The sequence below is a fragment of the Clupea harengus genome, chromosome 14 (assembly GCF_900700415.2).
Source record: "Clupea harengus chromosome 14, Ch_v2.0.2, whole genome shotgun sequence".
Lineage (NCBI taxonomy): Eukaryota > Metazoa > Chordata > Actinopteri > Clupeiformes > Clupeidae > Clupea > Clupea harengus.
The window spans coordinates 16,923,762-16,938,761 of NC_045165.1; the positions used below are offsets into that span (position 1 = coordinate 16,923,762).

Sequence of the window (15,000 nt, forward strand, 5' to 3'; positions counted from 1 at the left end):
ACACTCAGAGAAGGAAAAAGGGGGGGATTTAAAATGCAAACCCAGCTGTGTGTTCCTGATAAGGTGTAAAAACGCACACACATTGCACAGCTCTATCGTGACTCTTCTGAATCTTTATTCCTTTTCCCCCCTCCTCTCAAAAAAATTATTTTAGTTCTTGTGTGTGTGTGTGTGTGTGTGTGTGTGTGTGTGTGTCCTTGGGTGTGTGTGTGTGTGCGTGCGTGTGCGTATGTGTGTGCGCACGGCTGAAGTAGTCTACTCTGTGCTGAATAAAGGAGCTAGACATTAAAAGCCAAATCCTATTGCCTGCTGTGCTCGCTCATACACACACACACACACACACACACACACACACACACACGCCACACTCGCATAGGACTAAAGTGCACTGCTTTAGCATGGTGAAGTGTGTACCTCGCAGCGGTCTCATCTCTAACACCGGCACTAGTGTATTTCATCTCCCTCACCCTCTTTCCTACTCTGTTCATCTCGATCTGCTTTTTCTTTCATTCACCGTCTTCATCTCTCTCGCTCTCTCTCTGTTTCTCTCTGTCTCTCTGCTACAGTTGATGTCTCAATCGCTCCGTAATGCTTAAAAGCCGACATTAAAGAAGGCGCAAAAGGGCCAAGAGACAAAGCAGAGAGAGAGAGGGAGAGAAAAGAAGGGCAGAAAGGAGCTCTAGAGAGGAAGGGATGAAATATGGAGGAAAACCAGGAACAGGAAAGAGAGGGAGAACCTGAGAACAGGAGCATGGCCAGGAATCTAGTGCTGTGTGTGAGTGTGTCTGTGAGTGAATGTGCTTAATTGGCCCTCAGGCTCTCCCTGTTCAGGTGGCAGCCAGAGGATCGTCTAATCTCATCAATCAGTTCAAGTTTACCAGGGCTTTAATGAAGGAACTCTCTCTCGCACATACACACACACACACGCACATGCACATATACACACGCACATGCACATACACACACACACACACACACACACGCACATACACATACCGAGGAGCACAAGCTGTAGCACAAAGGGAAACATTTCCTTGACTGTGCTTCTCATGCCACCCTTCCCACTGCTTTTGGGGAACACACACACACACACACACACACTGTGAAGAATCTGCCGCTCTCTTGCTCACACACAGGCACATACATACACGCACACAGACACCACTCATTTGTGGTCAGGCAGCTTGCTGCTCTCTGTCTCCTGAGGAGGTGGTGAGTCCTGAGGAGGTGAGAGTGCCTTCATCTCAGCATGATACTCCTCCTCTTCCTCTCTCCCTTGCTGTGCTTCCTCTCCTCTCATCCTCTCCCCCTCTCCTGCTCTGTGATATCTCTCCTCTTAAATCCCTTTGTCCTCTTTTTCTTCTCTTCAGCTTCTCTGCTCTCAGCCCTGGCCTTAGCTCTTTGCAGTTACTTTTCTCCCTCTCCTTCCCCCTTTGATAAATAAAAGATCTCCTGTCCACATATTACGTCCAACACTTAGTCAAATGTACAGTCAGAGACTAGATTACACACTTCACATATGGCCCCATCACCTGTGTGTGTGTGTGTGTGTGTGTGTGTGTGTGTGTGTGTGTGTGTGTGTGTGTGTGTGTGTGTGTGTGTGTGTGTGTGTGTGTGTGTGTGTGTGTGTGTCGCCCCCACATCCTTTGCTGAGGGGAACCCAGAATTCCCATTCTGTATGAATTACGTTCCCGAGTAAACACACTAACTGGCCGTGTGTGTGAGAGAGAGAGAGGGTGTGTATCTCCTCGTTATTCTTAGCTCTTCCCAGCTGACTGCTAGGGAACTTGAGAGGATTCATTGGTTGCCATAAGCGACACGCATTAGGCTTCTTTTCTTTGTGCTCTTCCTCAAGACGTGGCAGTTTAAATCTGATCTGATGACCGTTGCCAGGTGATGTCATGCTAAGTCAAAGACACACTTTCCATCTGTTAAACGAGAGCAGATGTTCCTTTCATTGCCCTGTCTTCTTTTGATATATTCCTCTCTCTCTCTCTCTCTCTCTCTCTCTCTCTCTCTCTCTCTCTCTCTCTCTCTCTCTCTCTCTCTCTCTCTCTCTCGCCACTCGTTTATTTCCTCTCTCTTCACCTGTGGTTGTCTTTTATCATGTGCGGTGATGAGTCTGATAAACACACACACACACACCACTGAGGTAGACCGCTGTCTGATGGTGATGTGGATATGGTGGTGGTGGGGGTGTGTGCACCTAAGCCACCTCTCCTCTACCTCTGCTGTGATCATTTCAGTTCCATGTAGAAGCAAAGAAGAGGGGGCAAGTTTGTTTGGAGGAGAGGAGTGGAGAGGACTGGAGTGGAGTGGAGATTTGTGCGGAGGGAAAGATGGAGCAGCCTGCTCTGGCATCCATGCTTTGCCCTGTTGCCTGGTGACTTCTGCATTCATTTAGCTGTTTGTCTTTCTTCATCTTCCCGTCTCAGTCACACACTCACACTTTATCTGAACACCCCACTTCCTCTTCCTCTTCTCAGCCCTGTGTGCTCTATGCAAGTTACATTCACACTCTCTCAGTCTTTTACTTTTTACTCGTTCCTTCTCTTTCTTTCTCTCTCTCTATCCCTATCTTTCTCTCTCTCTCCATCTTGCTTTTTGTCCTCTTCCTTCTCCCTCCCTCTCTCCTTTCTCCTCTCCTCCTCCTCTGTGTGTAAGTGAGTGATCATGATGTGTGTTCAGTGGTGTTCATTAGTGCAGCCTTAACCAGGCCCAGCATCCTAAACACACTTCTCTTCCTCTTCCTCTCAGTCCTGCAGCCTCTGGCTTTCACTGCACACAACATTTATATCAATAACTGCCGTATCCTCTAGAGACCGTGTGTGTGTGTGTGTGTGTGTGTGTGTGTGTGTGTGTCAGGAGAGTGCTGAGTCAGGAGCCTAATGTCCTCAGTCAGATCGAGCGAAGGGTGTTTCACCTCCACATTGACCTCTGTAAACACACACACACACACACACACACACACACACACACACAAATTCACGCGTGCACACACACGCTAACTAACTCCCTCACTGTGCCCTTGGCTCTCCAGCGAATCCCCTCCTCTGTGCAGATGATGTTCACATCCATCGTGTGTGTGTGTGTGTGTGTGTGCGTGTGTCACAGCTCTGCACTATACTCCTGTAGGCCTTGTTCTGTTCTGGTTGCTCTTCTGTCACAAAAGTAAATTTGTCATCTTTCGCTCTCTTTTTTTTAATTTTTTTTTTTTAAATTTTTTTTTTAAACTTTACTCTTAGCTGTTTTTTCCCTCCATCCTCTAATGCGGCCCTCTTTTTAACTCCAGATTGTGGCGTTTGTCAGCACAGGTAGACAAAACGATTTCATCTGTGGGGGGTAGAGGGAGTTGGGCGGCATCTGGGCAGAGGGGGGCGTTTTAAGCCGCCTTCACATTTAAAACCCGTTGATGTGTTAATGTCGTTATGTCAATGCAAACTTCTATGAAATGTGCAAGGTGTCATGCCAGATTAACCTAGCTATTTTAAACGTATGGATTTGGGGGCAAAGATGCACAGGCCCCCTAAGGATTTCTTCCGTTTCCTATAATCATTTTTTAAAGTTCAGTTGATAACTAGCTGTCATCTCATGCAAACGGAACTCTGCCATTTAAACCATTTAAAGTTATTTAAAAGTTTCCTAATCATTTCTAGTAATTTTAGGTGAGCAGGCCACCGATGGAGAAAGGGAGGGGGAGAGAGAGAGAGAGAGACGGGGAGAGAGAGAGGCAGAAGTAGAGTTAGGAGCGGAGCGAGAGGCCGTCAGATGCTGAGGGCTCGGCCCAGCCTCCTTATGCTAATGTGACATTTTCCAGATCACGCCGCTGAGTCTGGATGAGGGACGAGAGGTGGAGGAGGAGGAGGAGAGGGGCGAGGGAGGAGGTGAGAAAAAAATAGAGAAAGGGAGTAGGAGATGAAAAGGAAGAAGGAGGGGATAGAGAGTGAAAAGAGGGGAAGAGAGAGCGAGAAGAGAGAAGGATCGACTCCTTTTTAGGATCTTCAAAAAGGGGAGATGGGGTTGGAGAAAACTGGACATCATGAAGCCTCACTGCCCAGATAGCCTCCTGCTAAAGAGGGGGCAAAACTGAGAACACACACACACACACAAAACAGCAGACTGAGTAGGTATGACAGGGAACATTTTTACCTCATAAAATGTTACACCAATGTTACTGGATAGAAATGGTTAAAGAAACTACAGCTAACTAACCATAGTCATTAACAGGCCCATTTTATAATGGATGTGAATAGGAACAAGAATGACCCATTTTGGGGCTTTTTGACTGCCGTGGATACGCTTAGGAACAGGAACGTAACCTTATTTCACAATAAACCGGTGCCTTCTCCCATGGCTTCTCCTTGGTCAAATCCTGTGCTCTAGAATTGTCCATATTGACCTATAAAACAAAGCGATGTATAGAAATAATTCCAAGGTAAGCTGTAGACCTAAGATCCAACTACCAATACAGCCCAAAACCTTGATGCCAGCACCACGTCAAAGGTGCACAGTGGGTCATATACAAACTATTACTGCATCTAGCCACTGTTTTTGTAGAGGTCGCACTTCATACCCATCCAATATGACTACCGCTGAGCGTCTTCACTGGCGTAGCTAACCTGAGGGTCAGTATCGTGGCCAACATCGCCAGAAGCCAGTAGAGCAGCACCGATGCTGATCTTCCCTGTGTGTGGGGAGTTGTGCTACGCTAGGCTAAGTTTCTTGGCTCATGTTGGCTCCTGTCTTTTTTAGGAAGGGCACTTCCCTCACACTATCCTGCCAGATGTTTCCTGATTGCCAGGCTAGGCTAGGCTAAACTAAGTGTACGTAACCGTGAGGGGAGATAGGCTTTCCTAGCACAAACAAACAAGTCTAGCATAGCTTAGCCAGTCTTCGTTGAGAAGGGAATGTTCTTGATGTTTGTTATATGTGACTGTTCAGGCTGAGTGTTTCCTGCTGTCCTGCTGGTTTGGGTTAGGCTGTTTGCACTGTGCTGGGTGACTGGAGGTTAGCCTAGCCCATCTCCAGTATGGATCCTGTCCAGTTTGGATGCGTCGTCTTGGCTGCTAGCAACTAATGTTTCGGAATCTTTTGAATCATCAAGGATGGGAACAGGCTGACTGTGTGTGGTGATTCAGACCCGTTGACCACTAGACTGTCCACCACTATTAGTCACCATTAATGTGAAACACACACACACACACCTTATCCTCCAACACCCTGGTTCTAGCCTTAGCCCCGTGCTATATTTGTGGGGTGTTTAGGGGTCACCCCTGTGCGTGGCTTTAAGTCATGGATGACGTGTGGGGTGAAAGGAGAGTGTTTAAATATCACTGGCAGCTGTTGACTGGGCCCCCTGTCCGCAGAAAGAGTTCCCCCAGACAACTAGACACACATGCTGGGGAGAGACACTATTACTCCCACATGAGGCTGTGTGTGGGTCTGGGTCTGTGTCAGGGTGATCATGCATGTCTAAATAGTCCAAAAATCAGACACTCGATGGTTTGACTGGGAGGACTTGGATAGGTGTGTGTGTGTGTGTGTGTGTGTGTGTGTGTGTGTGTGTGTGTGTGTGTGAATTAGACCAATGAGTAGACATCCTGTGCTTAATGGTGTTGTGGCTGCAGTCGTGAGCACTTATTTGAGCTCAGGCTTGTGAATGAATTGGCCCTTGTCTCGTGTGTGTGTGTGTGTGAGGGAGAGAGAATGCAGGCTTTAAGTGGTGCTGTGTATTTATCGTGAGTAAGTACTGCTGTTTGTGTCTGTGTCTGGAGGGTAGCAAACGTGTCTAACATGACTGCACACAGTGTTCTAGGTTTGTTTTATCTGTGTGTGTGTGTAGCTGACAGGCTGATCAAAGGTGAAGTGTAGCTCACCTCAAGACCCTCTTCCCCCCCTTACACACACACACACACACACACTAGCCCTGTTCTCTCCGACTGCTCCTGTTGCTCAAAGGGACTATTTAAGTTACAGTTGTACAGGAGCAGCTGATCTCCACAGACACACACACACACACACACACACACAGAGGTCTAGCTCCTGTATGACACGCAAGCCTGCACCTGGTTTTTGAAGTTCCCCCATTTCGCCCTCTCTACAGCCAGTGTGTCTTTTAAAATGCTTTCCCCTGTCTCTCCCTGACACCACCTATAACCCTCTGTTTCTCTCTCTCTCTCTCTCTGTGTGTTTGGCAGAGATCAACAGAGTGCGGAAGGACATGTATAACGACACAGTCAACGGGATGACTGATAAGCACCCGCTGGAGCTGCCAGATCCACTGGGCCCCATCGTCCACCTGCAGGAGAAGCTCTTTGTGCCCGTCAAAGAATACCCCGACGTAAGTAACTATGGACACACACACACACGGGCTCTCATGTGCTTGTTGTCACATATGCAAACACCGACATATGAGTGAGTAAGCAGAGCACTCACATACCCAACTGGATCATCACAAACACATAGACCATATAGACACACACTAAAGCATACACACACACACTCAAAAGCATACACACAGATGGGATCTGATCCCATCTGATCTCGACATCGAGTTTAAAAGCATATCAATGCATCACGGCACTCGCGTGTGTGTGTGTGTGTGCGCGTGTGTGTGTGTGCGCGTGTGTGTGTGTGCGCGTGTGTGTGTGTGTGCGCGCGTGTGTGTGTGTGCGCGTGTGTGTGTGTGTGCGTGTGTGTGTGTGTGTGTGTGCGCGTGTGTGTGTGCGTGTGCGTGTGCGTGTGTGTGTGCGCACGTGCACGTGCGCGTGTCCTGACTAGCTGTTTACAGCAGTTCCTAAGTGGCTGAACAGCAGGTGGAGGGGGTGAACGACCCCCAAGGGTGTCAGCGGGGCAGGTGGTGTTGAAATGTACCCCCCCTTTCTGTAAATATCAGCAGGATGGAAAAGCAAATGGTGGGTGCCATCCCCCACTCCCCCCCAGGCCTGGAGGTACCCCTCCAGAGGAACACCCCCACACTGATAGACGGATGTGGGGGACGGGGGGACGCAAGGGGGGCATAGAGGCCTCAGGCATACATGCTGATACCCTGTTGGGAGTGTGTGTGTGTGTGTGTGTGTGGGGTGGGGTGGGGTGGGGTGGGGGGGGGGGGGGGGGGGGGGGGGGGGTGGTGGTAAATGGAGATTACTAATCTCAGTAGACTAGCTGGCTGAGTGAAGGTTAAATAGAATAAAACATGGGCTGTCACTCATTCATGCAAGACACTCATACAAACATTAATCGTCACTGACAGGTGTGCGTGTGTAACACACACACACACACACACACACACACACACACACACACAGAGGTCAGATTGAGAAGGGCTGGTAGGATGTGTTTTGGAACACAGGAAAGATGGATGTAGACAACTGGGGTTGATTCAACACTAGACCCCCCCCTCCCACAACACACACACATTGTCACTCTCTCACACACACACACACACACACACACACACACACACACCCTTCAACAGGATTAGTCAGCGGACAGGGGCAGCATTTGTGCGTGCATGCGTGTGTTTGCGCGAGTGTGTGTGTGTGTGTGTCACCTCTTCGGTTGCGTCGTCCCTGCTGTTTTCGGTGATGGGGATGTAGGGTGGAAGGGCAGGCTGCCCGCAGACCAGCCGAGCGTGAAATGCATTTTCTCCCTCAGAGCGCTGATAAAGGCCGGCCTGGGCCCTCCGCCCCACCACACACATGCGCGCACACACACACACACGCTGCCTCGGTCTAAAAGTCATGTCAGATCCGTGTGGCATATGAAAAACCTAAGCCTTGCCTCAGGACACTATCCAACCAGACAGAAATGTCTCCCCACCTCTGTGAACATGCTGACACACACACACACACACACACACACACACACACACACACACACACACACACACACACACACACACACACACACACACATATATGCATGCATGCACACACCCCTCTTCCTAACACCTTAGATGCACTTCTGCACCCCATAATCCTCTCTACTTTTGTATTGATGTCCCCTTGTATCAGGTACATCTAAACGTACGCACATCATAAAGCTTACACACTGTGTGTGTGTGTGTGTCAAGGGTAACCACCACAGTCAGTTTACTAGTGTGACATGGCAGCTCTATTTTGAAGTACGCTCTCGTATGGCTTCAAAAGCCACCGCAAAGCACCCTGGGTATTTCCATTTGTGTAGATAAATATTTGTGTAGATAAATATAAGTGAGCGTTTGTGTGGAGTATGCAGGAATGGGAGGCAGTGGTCTCTCTTACACACACACACACACACACACACACACACACACACACACACACACACACACACACACACACACACACAGTGTAATAGAATCCTGCTGTGACCTCTAAATTCCCCCTGTTCTGTAATGCTGCGTGTCAGTGTGTTTACGAGCTAGGCTGTGCTTCGTCATTTTGGGTTCCCCCTGGTGGCGTGTGTGTGTGTGTGTGTGTGTGTGTGTGTGTGTGTACTTACACACTTGCAACACACACAGAGCAGTGCTCCTTTGGGTTCCCCCTGGTAGTTTTGATGAGTCACAATGCACCCCCCCCCTACCCGCACCCCTCCCCCGCATCATCGCGGCAATGCCAAAAAAATGTAAATAATTGTGGCCATTTCTGGCGCATTACTGCAAGGGCGAGGGTGGGTAGAGAGAGAGAGAGGCATGCTGTGGTGGTGGCTGTCTGCAGTGTGTTGTGTTGTGTTGTTGTTGTGGAATGTAATATTCATTTGCTCTCCCCTAATGGAGTTGTTCACGCTGGGAGGCTCCTGGCTACAAGGCCGACACACACTTTGTGCTCTGTTTCTTTTCTTTTCTCTTTTTTTTTTTTTTTTTTCATTTCTTCTATGGTTGTGAAATGCTAACTGCAGAGATACGCTGAGCTGGAGCGTTTCTGATTGGTCGGGACTGTTGAGCGGGTTGGTGGGTGGCAGGACCCGGATTGGCTCTCAGGCTGTGATTGACAGGGTTGCTATGAGGAAGGGCTGCAAAGAGCCGCCCCCTCCTAGTGGGGCTGATGTGACGCATAAGGATGTGACCGAGTGACCAGGAGACCATGAAAGAGAGGAAATGTAGCGTGTGTGTGTGTGTGTGGGGGGGGGGGGGGGGGGGAGAGAGGGAGAGGGGGAGAGGGAGAGACGGTTTGATGGAGAAAGAAAGAGAGCATGATGAGCTTGGCCAGCTGAGCCTGCTGTGAGGACACACACTTATGACCAGGACCATTGACTAGTACATTTTATTTTATTACAGTGAAGTAGAATAAGGCCTTATTGAGTCCTGTGCTTTGAAACACACACACACACACACACACACACACACACACACACACACAAAGAAAAAGATGCCAACTTGTGGCTATTGATAGCAGGCGGCCACATCTAAAGCCACACTCTCTCTCACTCTTACTCTCACTCACACACACACTCACACACACTCACACTCACTCTCTCTCTGTGGGCTTGATTTTTCTGTGCATGGAAAGGGGGGTGGGGGGTAAATCTGTCCATGATTCCCCTGTCCCAGCTGTGTCCTGGCACTGCCAAGGATTCTGTAATTACAATTATTTGTCAAGTGAATGTCCTTCTCTCCCATTGCTCTCTGTCTCTCTCTCTCTCTCTGTCTCTCTCCATCTCTCTCTCTCTGTCTCTCCCCATCTCTCTCTCTCTGTCTCTCTCCATCTCTCTCTCTCTCTCTCTCTCTCTCTCTCTCTCTCTCTCTCTCTCTCTCTCTCTCTCTCTCCGTCTCTCGCATCTTTCCGGATGGCTTCCCAGATTTTTCCCGACACGTGTTCAGGCAGGATGCATATGATGTTGGCAGTGTGCTGTAGTTGCCTCCTGAGATGATGCTCTGTACACACACACACACACACACACACACACACACACACACACACACACACACACACAGAGAATGAGAGCGACATATTGGGTTGTACCTGGATATGTGATTTAGACAGACTTGTGTGCCTGTGTACACCCAAGTACTTAAATGTATTTGGACACACACACACACAGACACAGACACACACACACAAAATACAGAGAGAGAATGTATTTGGACATACACACACACACAAACAGACAGAGAAAGAGAGGATGGATTTGGACACACACACACACACACACACACACACACACACACACACACACACACAGTTGGCACCAAGCTGACAGTAGGCCTCATCATTTTGCTCTGCTGTTGCTCTCTTGCTGTATCTCCTATTACTACCTCTGAGTTCATTTCTCTTTTGGTCTGTGCAGTCATAACTTGCCCCTGCGTTTGAAGGGTCTTTCTCTCTCGGTTTCACACCCTCTCTTCCTGTTCTGTCTGTCACTCCCTCTCAATACCCTCTCTCTGTTTCTCTCTCTCTCTTTCCCTCTCTCCCCTCCTCCCTCTGTCTGTCAGCCATTTTGAGCCCCCCCCCCCCCTCTGCTAGGCGTAATTAGATTGTGCTGCTCCCTCCCTCGCTGCAGTGCAGCATGTCAATTTTACAAAAATAACTCGTCCTGCCCAAGCGCCTCTGTTCTAACTCCCCACCAGGAACTGCGCAGGTTCATAGCCGTGTGTGTGTGTGTGTGTGTGTGTGTGTGTGTGTGTGTGTGTGTGTGTGTGTGTGTGTGTGTGTGTGTGTGTGTGTGTGTGTGTGTGTGTGTGTGTGTGTGTGTGTGTGTGTGTGTGTGTGTGTGAGGGAAGTCTCCAGCGTGCTGTGGCAGAGGTTGCAGCGTCAGGAGATCCAGCCAATCAGATAAATCCATCTCCAATTAGGCGCAGCCAGTCCTCGGAGAAGCGGGAGGCCCGTTTATCGTGTCATTTCTTATGACCTTGAGGCAACCCAGCGCCTACCTGCACACAAGCATGCACACACACACACACACACACACACACACACACACACACACACACACACACACACACACACACTTTTTTTTAGATTTGGCTGACTGCTATAGGGACTGAACGAGTGAGATCAGATTTATTCTGGTAACTTTTCTTGCACCTTCTCCCACTTGCTCTCAGTCGCTCTCGCTCTCTCTCCCACCCCCCCACCCCCCTGAGGTATTGAAACGGAACCCAGGGTCAAAGGTTGTGTTTAGGTAGAAGGCCCTCACAGCTGACAAAAGCACCGGCTGCTCCGGTTCCCTCCTGTGCTTTCAAGTTCCTATAGGGTTAAAAAAATAATCTAGTCAGATGAGCAAGCTAATTCGAAAAGAACTGAACTGTTGTTAACTAACCAGTTTGATGCTAATCAGCACATCAACAGTGTTACGAGAAGGAAAAAAAAAAAGAATCGCAATTTATTTAGTTATTTAGTCAACAGAAGCATAGATAAACTATACAAGGATTAATGCTGTGCAAAGATTGAGTTTTAACTTGGTATTACTGATATTAATATTGAATCTAAACACTCCTTGTATCATCTGACTGCATCGGGCCCAGGGTGATGGCTAACCTATTAGGCTAACCTCAATATGCTTTTTGCCCTGCTTTTTAGTCAATCTTCAGCTTTCATTGTTATGTTGACATGTGTAGCAGGGTAAAAATACTACAGATATTTGTATTCTTCTATTCTATACTATATTTTATACTACAGAGTTTTCTCTTTAAAAATGTGAAGGGGCACAGTGAATGAAGTGGAAGGTACTGCCTCTCCGTGCATTTGCTCTTTGCAAACGGAAATGATGTACGTGTTTATTTGCATATAGGGGGGTTCGATCTAAACACAAGTGGTCACTTGACACGCATGTGGAGATGCATTCTAATGCCAGGTGTGAACTGACATACTTAAAGCGGTCCACTTGTGATCCGATCACCTAAGACGCATGTTGATGCCAGGTGTGAACAGCTTCTTTGTTCCCCCTCTCCCGCTCTCTGTCCTCGATTGGCCCACTGTCTTAACGATAGCCTATTTATAAACAAGCCAACGTTTCCCCCCATGGGCGCGTGTTCGCTCCAGGTCTAGTGAGGCACTGAATCCACTCACGTAGCCCTGCATAGCGGTCGGGCCACAGGGGCCAGATCATACAGAGGCCAGGCCTACGCTGTTTTACTGATCCAGTTCTCTCAAGATCTTCCACTTGTGTGGTTTACGATTCGCAAGCGTCAGGGGCGTGTAGGTGTCCTGTGTTGGCGCCTGCCTAACCAAGTTGAGACTTGTCGCAAAACAGTCGGTTTTCAGCTCGTGTCATACCAACACAGCGCAGGACAGGCTTGACCATTTGTCCTCGACGTTTGACCAGCTTTGCTGCAAGACTGCAACATTAGCTCCAGCACGTCGTCTCAGCCATAGCAATGCAGCACAACATAGCCTGTGAGGGTGTAACCCACCATCAGCACTTGTGCAGTTGAAGACTCACTGCAGGTGCTAAAGTGCCTCACTAGTTCTACGTCCCCACCCTACCCTGATGGAGATGCTCTCCTGCTAGGCTGGCAGTGCTTCCCTGATAATGTTGTTTACGCTCCTACCTCCGGACACTTCAGTGCTCCCTACTGTAGCGATGGCTTCTCAGAAGACACCACTGTTTTGCTGATTTCATTTATTTATCGCCTGGGAAGGTGGGGATGATTCAGCAAGCATCGGTTTGACTGGTGTCATCTTTGCAATGACTCTGTGGATGGGAGAGAATCTGTGTGTGTGTGTGTGTGTGTGTGTGTGTGTCTGTGTGTCAGGTCCCTCTGTCTTAATTTGAAGGTTATTACGGAGGCTTTTGAAGCGCAATGGCTCCAGTCAAGCGGCGCAAATGACTTCCAGATTCTTTTTTTTCATCCTGTGGTGTTTGTCTTTCTCGTCCCCATGACGATTAGTCTGATTCTGTCGCATGCTGGCAACTCTGTCGTTTTTATGCTTTTCAGTAAGAAATGTCCCCATTTGTTTTTGTTTTTCCATTCTGTTGTGTTCGCTTTTTAGTGGTATTTGTTTGGATTTGACTGTGTGTGTGTGTGTGTGTGTGTGTGTGTGTGTGTGTGTGTGTGTGTGTGTGTGTGTGTGTGTGTGTGTGTGCACAACCCAAAATGCACAAGGAGAAAAGAGGGGAAAAAACCGCTTCTGTCATTCCCCAGCCTTTTAGCGGCGACATGTTTTTAGCTTGGCTTAACGGGCTGTGAAATGTCCTCCCAGCGGTTCTGTTCAGAGGAGCCTCACCGAGAGAAAGAAGGTCTGAGCAGAGGCTCAAAGATGCACACTAACGCACACACACACACCCCAGGAGAGACATAGTCACCAGGTTGCTTTAGCTCTTTGTTGGTGTGTGTGTGTGTGTGTGTGTGTGTGTGTGTGTGTGTGTGTGTGTTAGCTTGTATCGTTGTTTGTGTGTGTGTGTGTGTGTGTGTTAGCTTGTATCGTTGTTTGTGTGTGTGTGGAGATGCACCTGACCGAGCAGGAGGGTAATTAAAGGCCCAGTGTGGCGCTCCAGCTGGCAGGTGGACAGGATGCTACGAGCCGTAACTCCTCTGTGTGTGTGTGTGTGTGTGTGGTCTTGTGTGCTTGCTTGCATGTGTGTGTTTTGAGTGTATGCGTGTGTGCATGTTTGTGTATGTGCTTGGCTGTGTGAGAGTATCCTGATGGGGATGATGGCTGAGGATAAAGAGGTGGAAGTGAGCGATTGCATTCTCTCTGTCTCTCTTCCTCGCTCTCTCTCACTGTCTTGCCCTCCCTTTTCTTTTCTTCGCTTCCTTTCGTTCTGTTTCCTTCTCGCTCTTCCTTCTGTAAAAAATACCCTCAGGGAGAAATTACTCCAGTCATTAACTGCAGGCATTAGCAGTGCTGAGATGAGTGTGTGTGTGTGTGTGGAATTGGTTAATGTGTGATACTGAAACTGAGAGTTTTTCTGTGACTCAGGGTTACTTTGTTTGTGTGTGAGGGATAAAGTGTTTAATACATGCAATCTATGCTTGGATATTTGAGTAATGTGGGTCTAGTTTATGTGCATTTGAAGAAGTGTTATTTTATGTGTGTGACGCCTAGTTTATGCTTTTGTCCCAATGTTAGTGTGTGGGCGTGTGTGTGTCTGTTTGTGCGCGTGCGTGGACAGAGACAGTGTCAACTGGGAGTAGGGTCCGACATGGTGATAAAGAGGAAGCCATGCCTAAAGAGGCCGTGAGGGTGAGGAGATGGTGAAGAGATGGGTATGCAGATGGAGGAGGTATAGATGGAAAGAGAGCGATATGAGAGAACCCAGGAAAGACAGAAATGAGAGTGTAGGTGGGAAAGAGAGGAGGGCTGAGAGGGATGGAGGGAGGGAGGGAGGGAGGGAGGGAGGGCTAAGGCCATCACACAGGCCTCATCTCTGCCCACAGAGTAATTCCTCTCCTCCCAAAGGAGCCGTGTCATAACTCATCAGATTGGATCCCTCTTTTTTTTTCTTCTTCTTCTTCCCTCACTCACTCTCTCTTTTTAAAGAAAAAAAAATCCCATCCCATCCGAGTCATTAGTCAGGCAGCAGCACTGAGGGAGAGGAGTGTGTGTGTGTGTGTGTGTGGGGGAGGGGGGGGGGGGGGGGGGGGGGGGGGGGGTTTAAGGAGGGATGGACGACTTTTGGACCTTCAGACTCTTTAAGGGCCAGAACCTTTAGTCCATGGGTGTGTGTGTAGGTCACAGTGTTATTTCAACGTGTGTGTGTGTGTGTGTGCTTGCATATGATGAGACGATGGACATAAATGTTTGGTGTGTATATTGTGTGGGGCTTTGTGACAGAGCTGGAGAGGTGGGTTTGGGAGGTTGGAGACACTGAGAAGGCTATAAAGAGGTGTGTGTGTGTGTGTGTGTGTGTGTGTGTGTGTGTGTGTGTGTGTGTGTGTGTGTGTGTGTGTGTGTGTGTGTGTGTGTGTGTGTGTGTGGAAGGTTGATGTGTGGGGATAGAGGGAGGATGGAGCTACTGTTGTCGTGGAAATAAGGCTCCAGTAGATTGATTCTTTGAGAGAAGCATTGCAGCTTCGCTCCACGAGGATGGAACACGACACACACGTCACTCCTCATCAGCACCTCTGTGATCACC

At 48.6% G+C, this 15,000-nt stretch overlaps 1 protein-coding gene across 4 annotated transcripts in view; it reads left to right on the top strand.

Moving 5' to 3' along the window:
- Positions 1-15,000, top strand: part of qkia (QKI, KH domain containing, RNA binding a) — an 88,631-nt gene that overhangs the window by 20,829 nt on the left and 52,802 nt on the right. For all 4 annotated transcript variants that reach the window (XM_031580564.2, XM_031580565.2, XM_031580566.2 and 1 more), the window contains exon 2: positions 6,198-6,340. In XM_031580564.2, the coding sequence (XP_031436424.1) occupies positions 6,198-6,340 (143 nt within the window). The remainder of the gene's footprint in view (positions 1-6,197; positions 6,341-15,000) is intronic.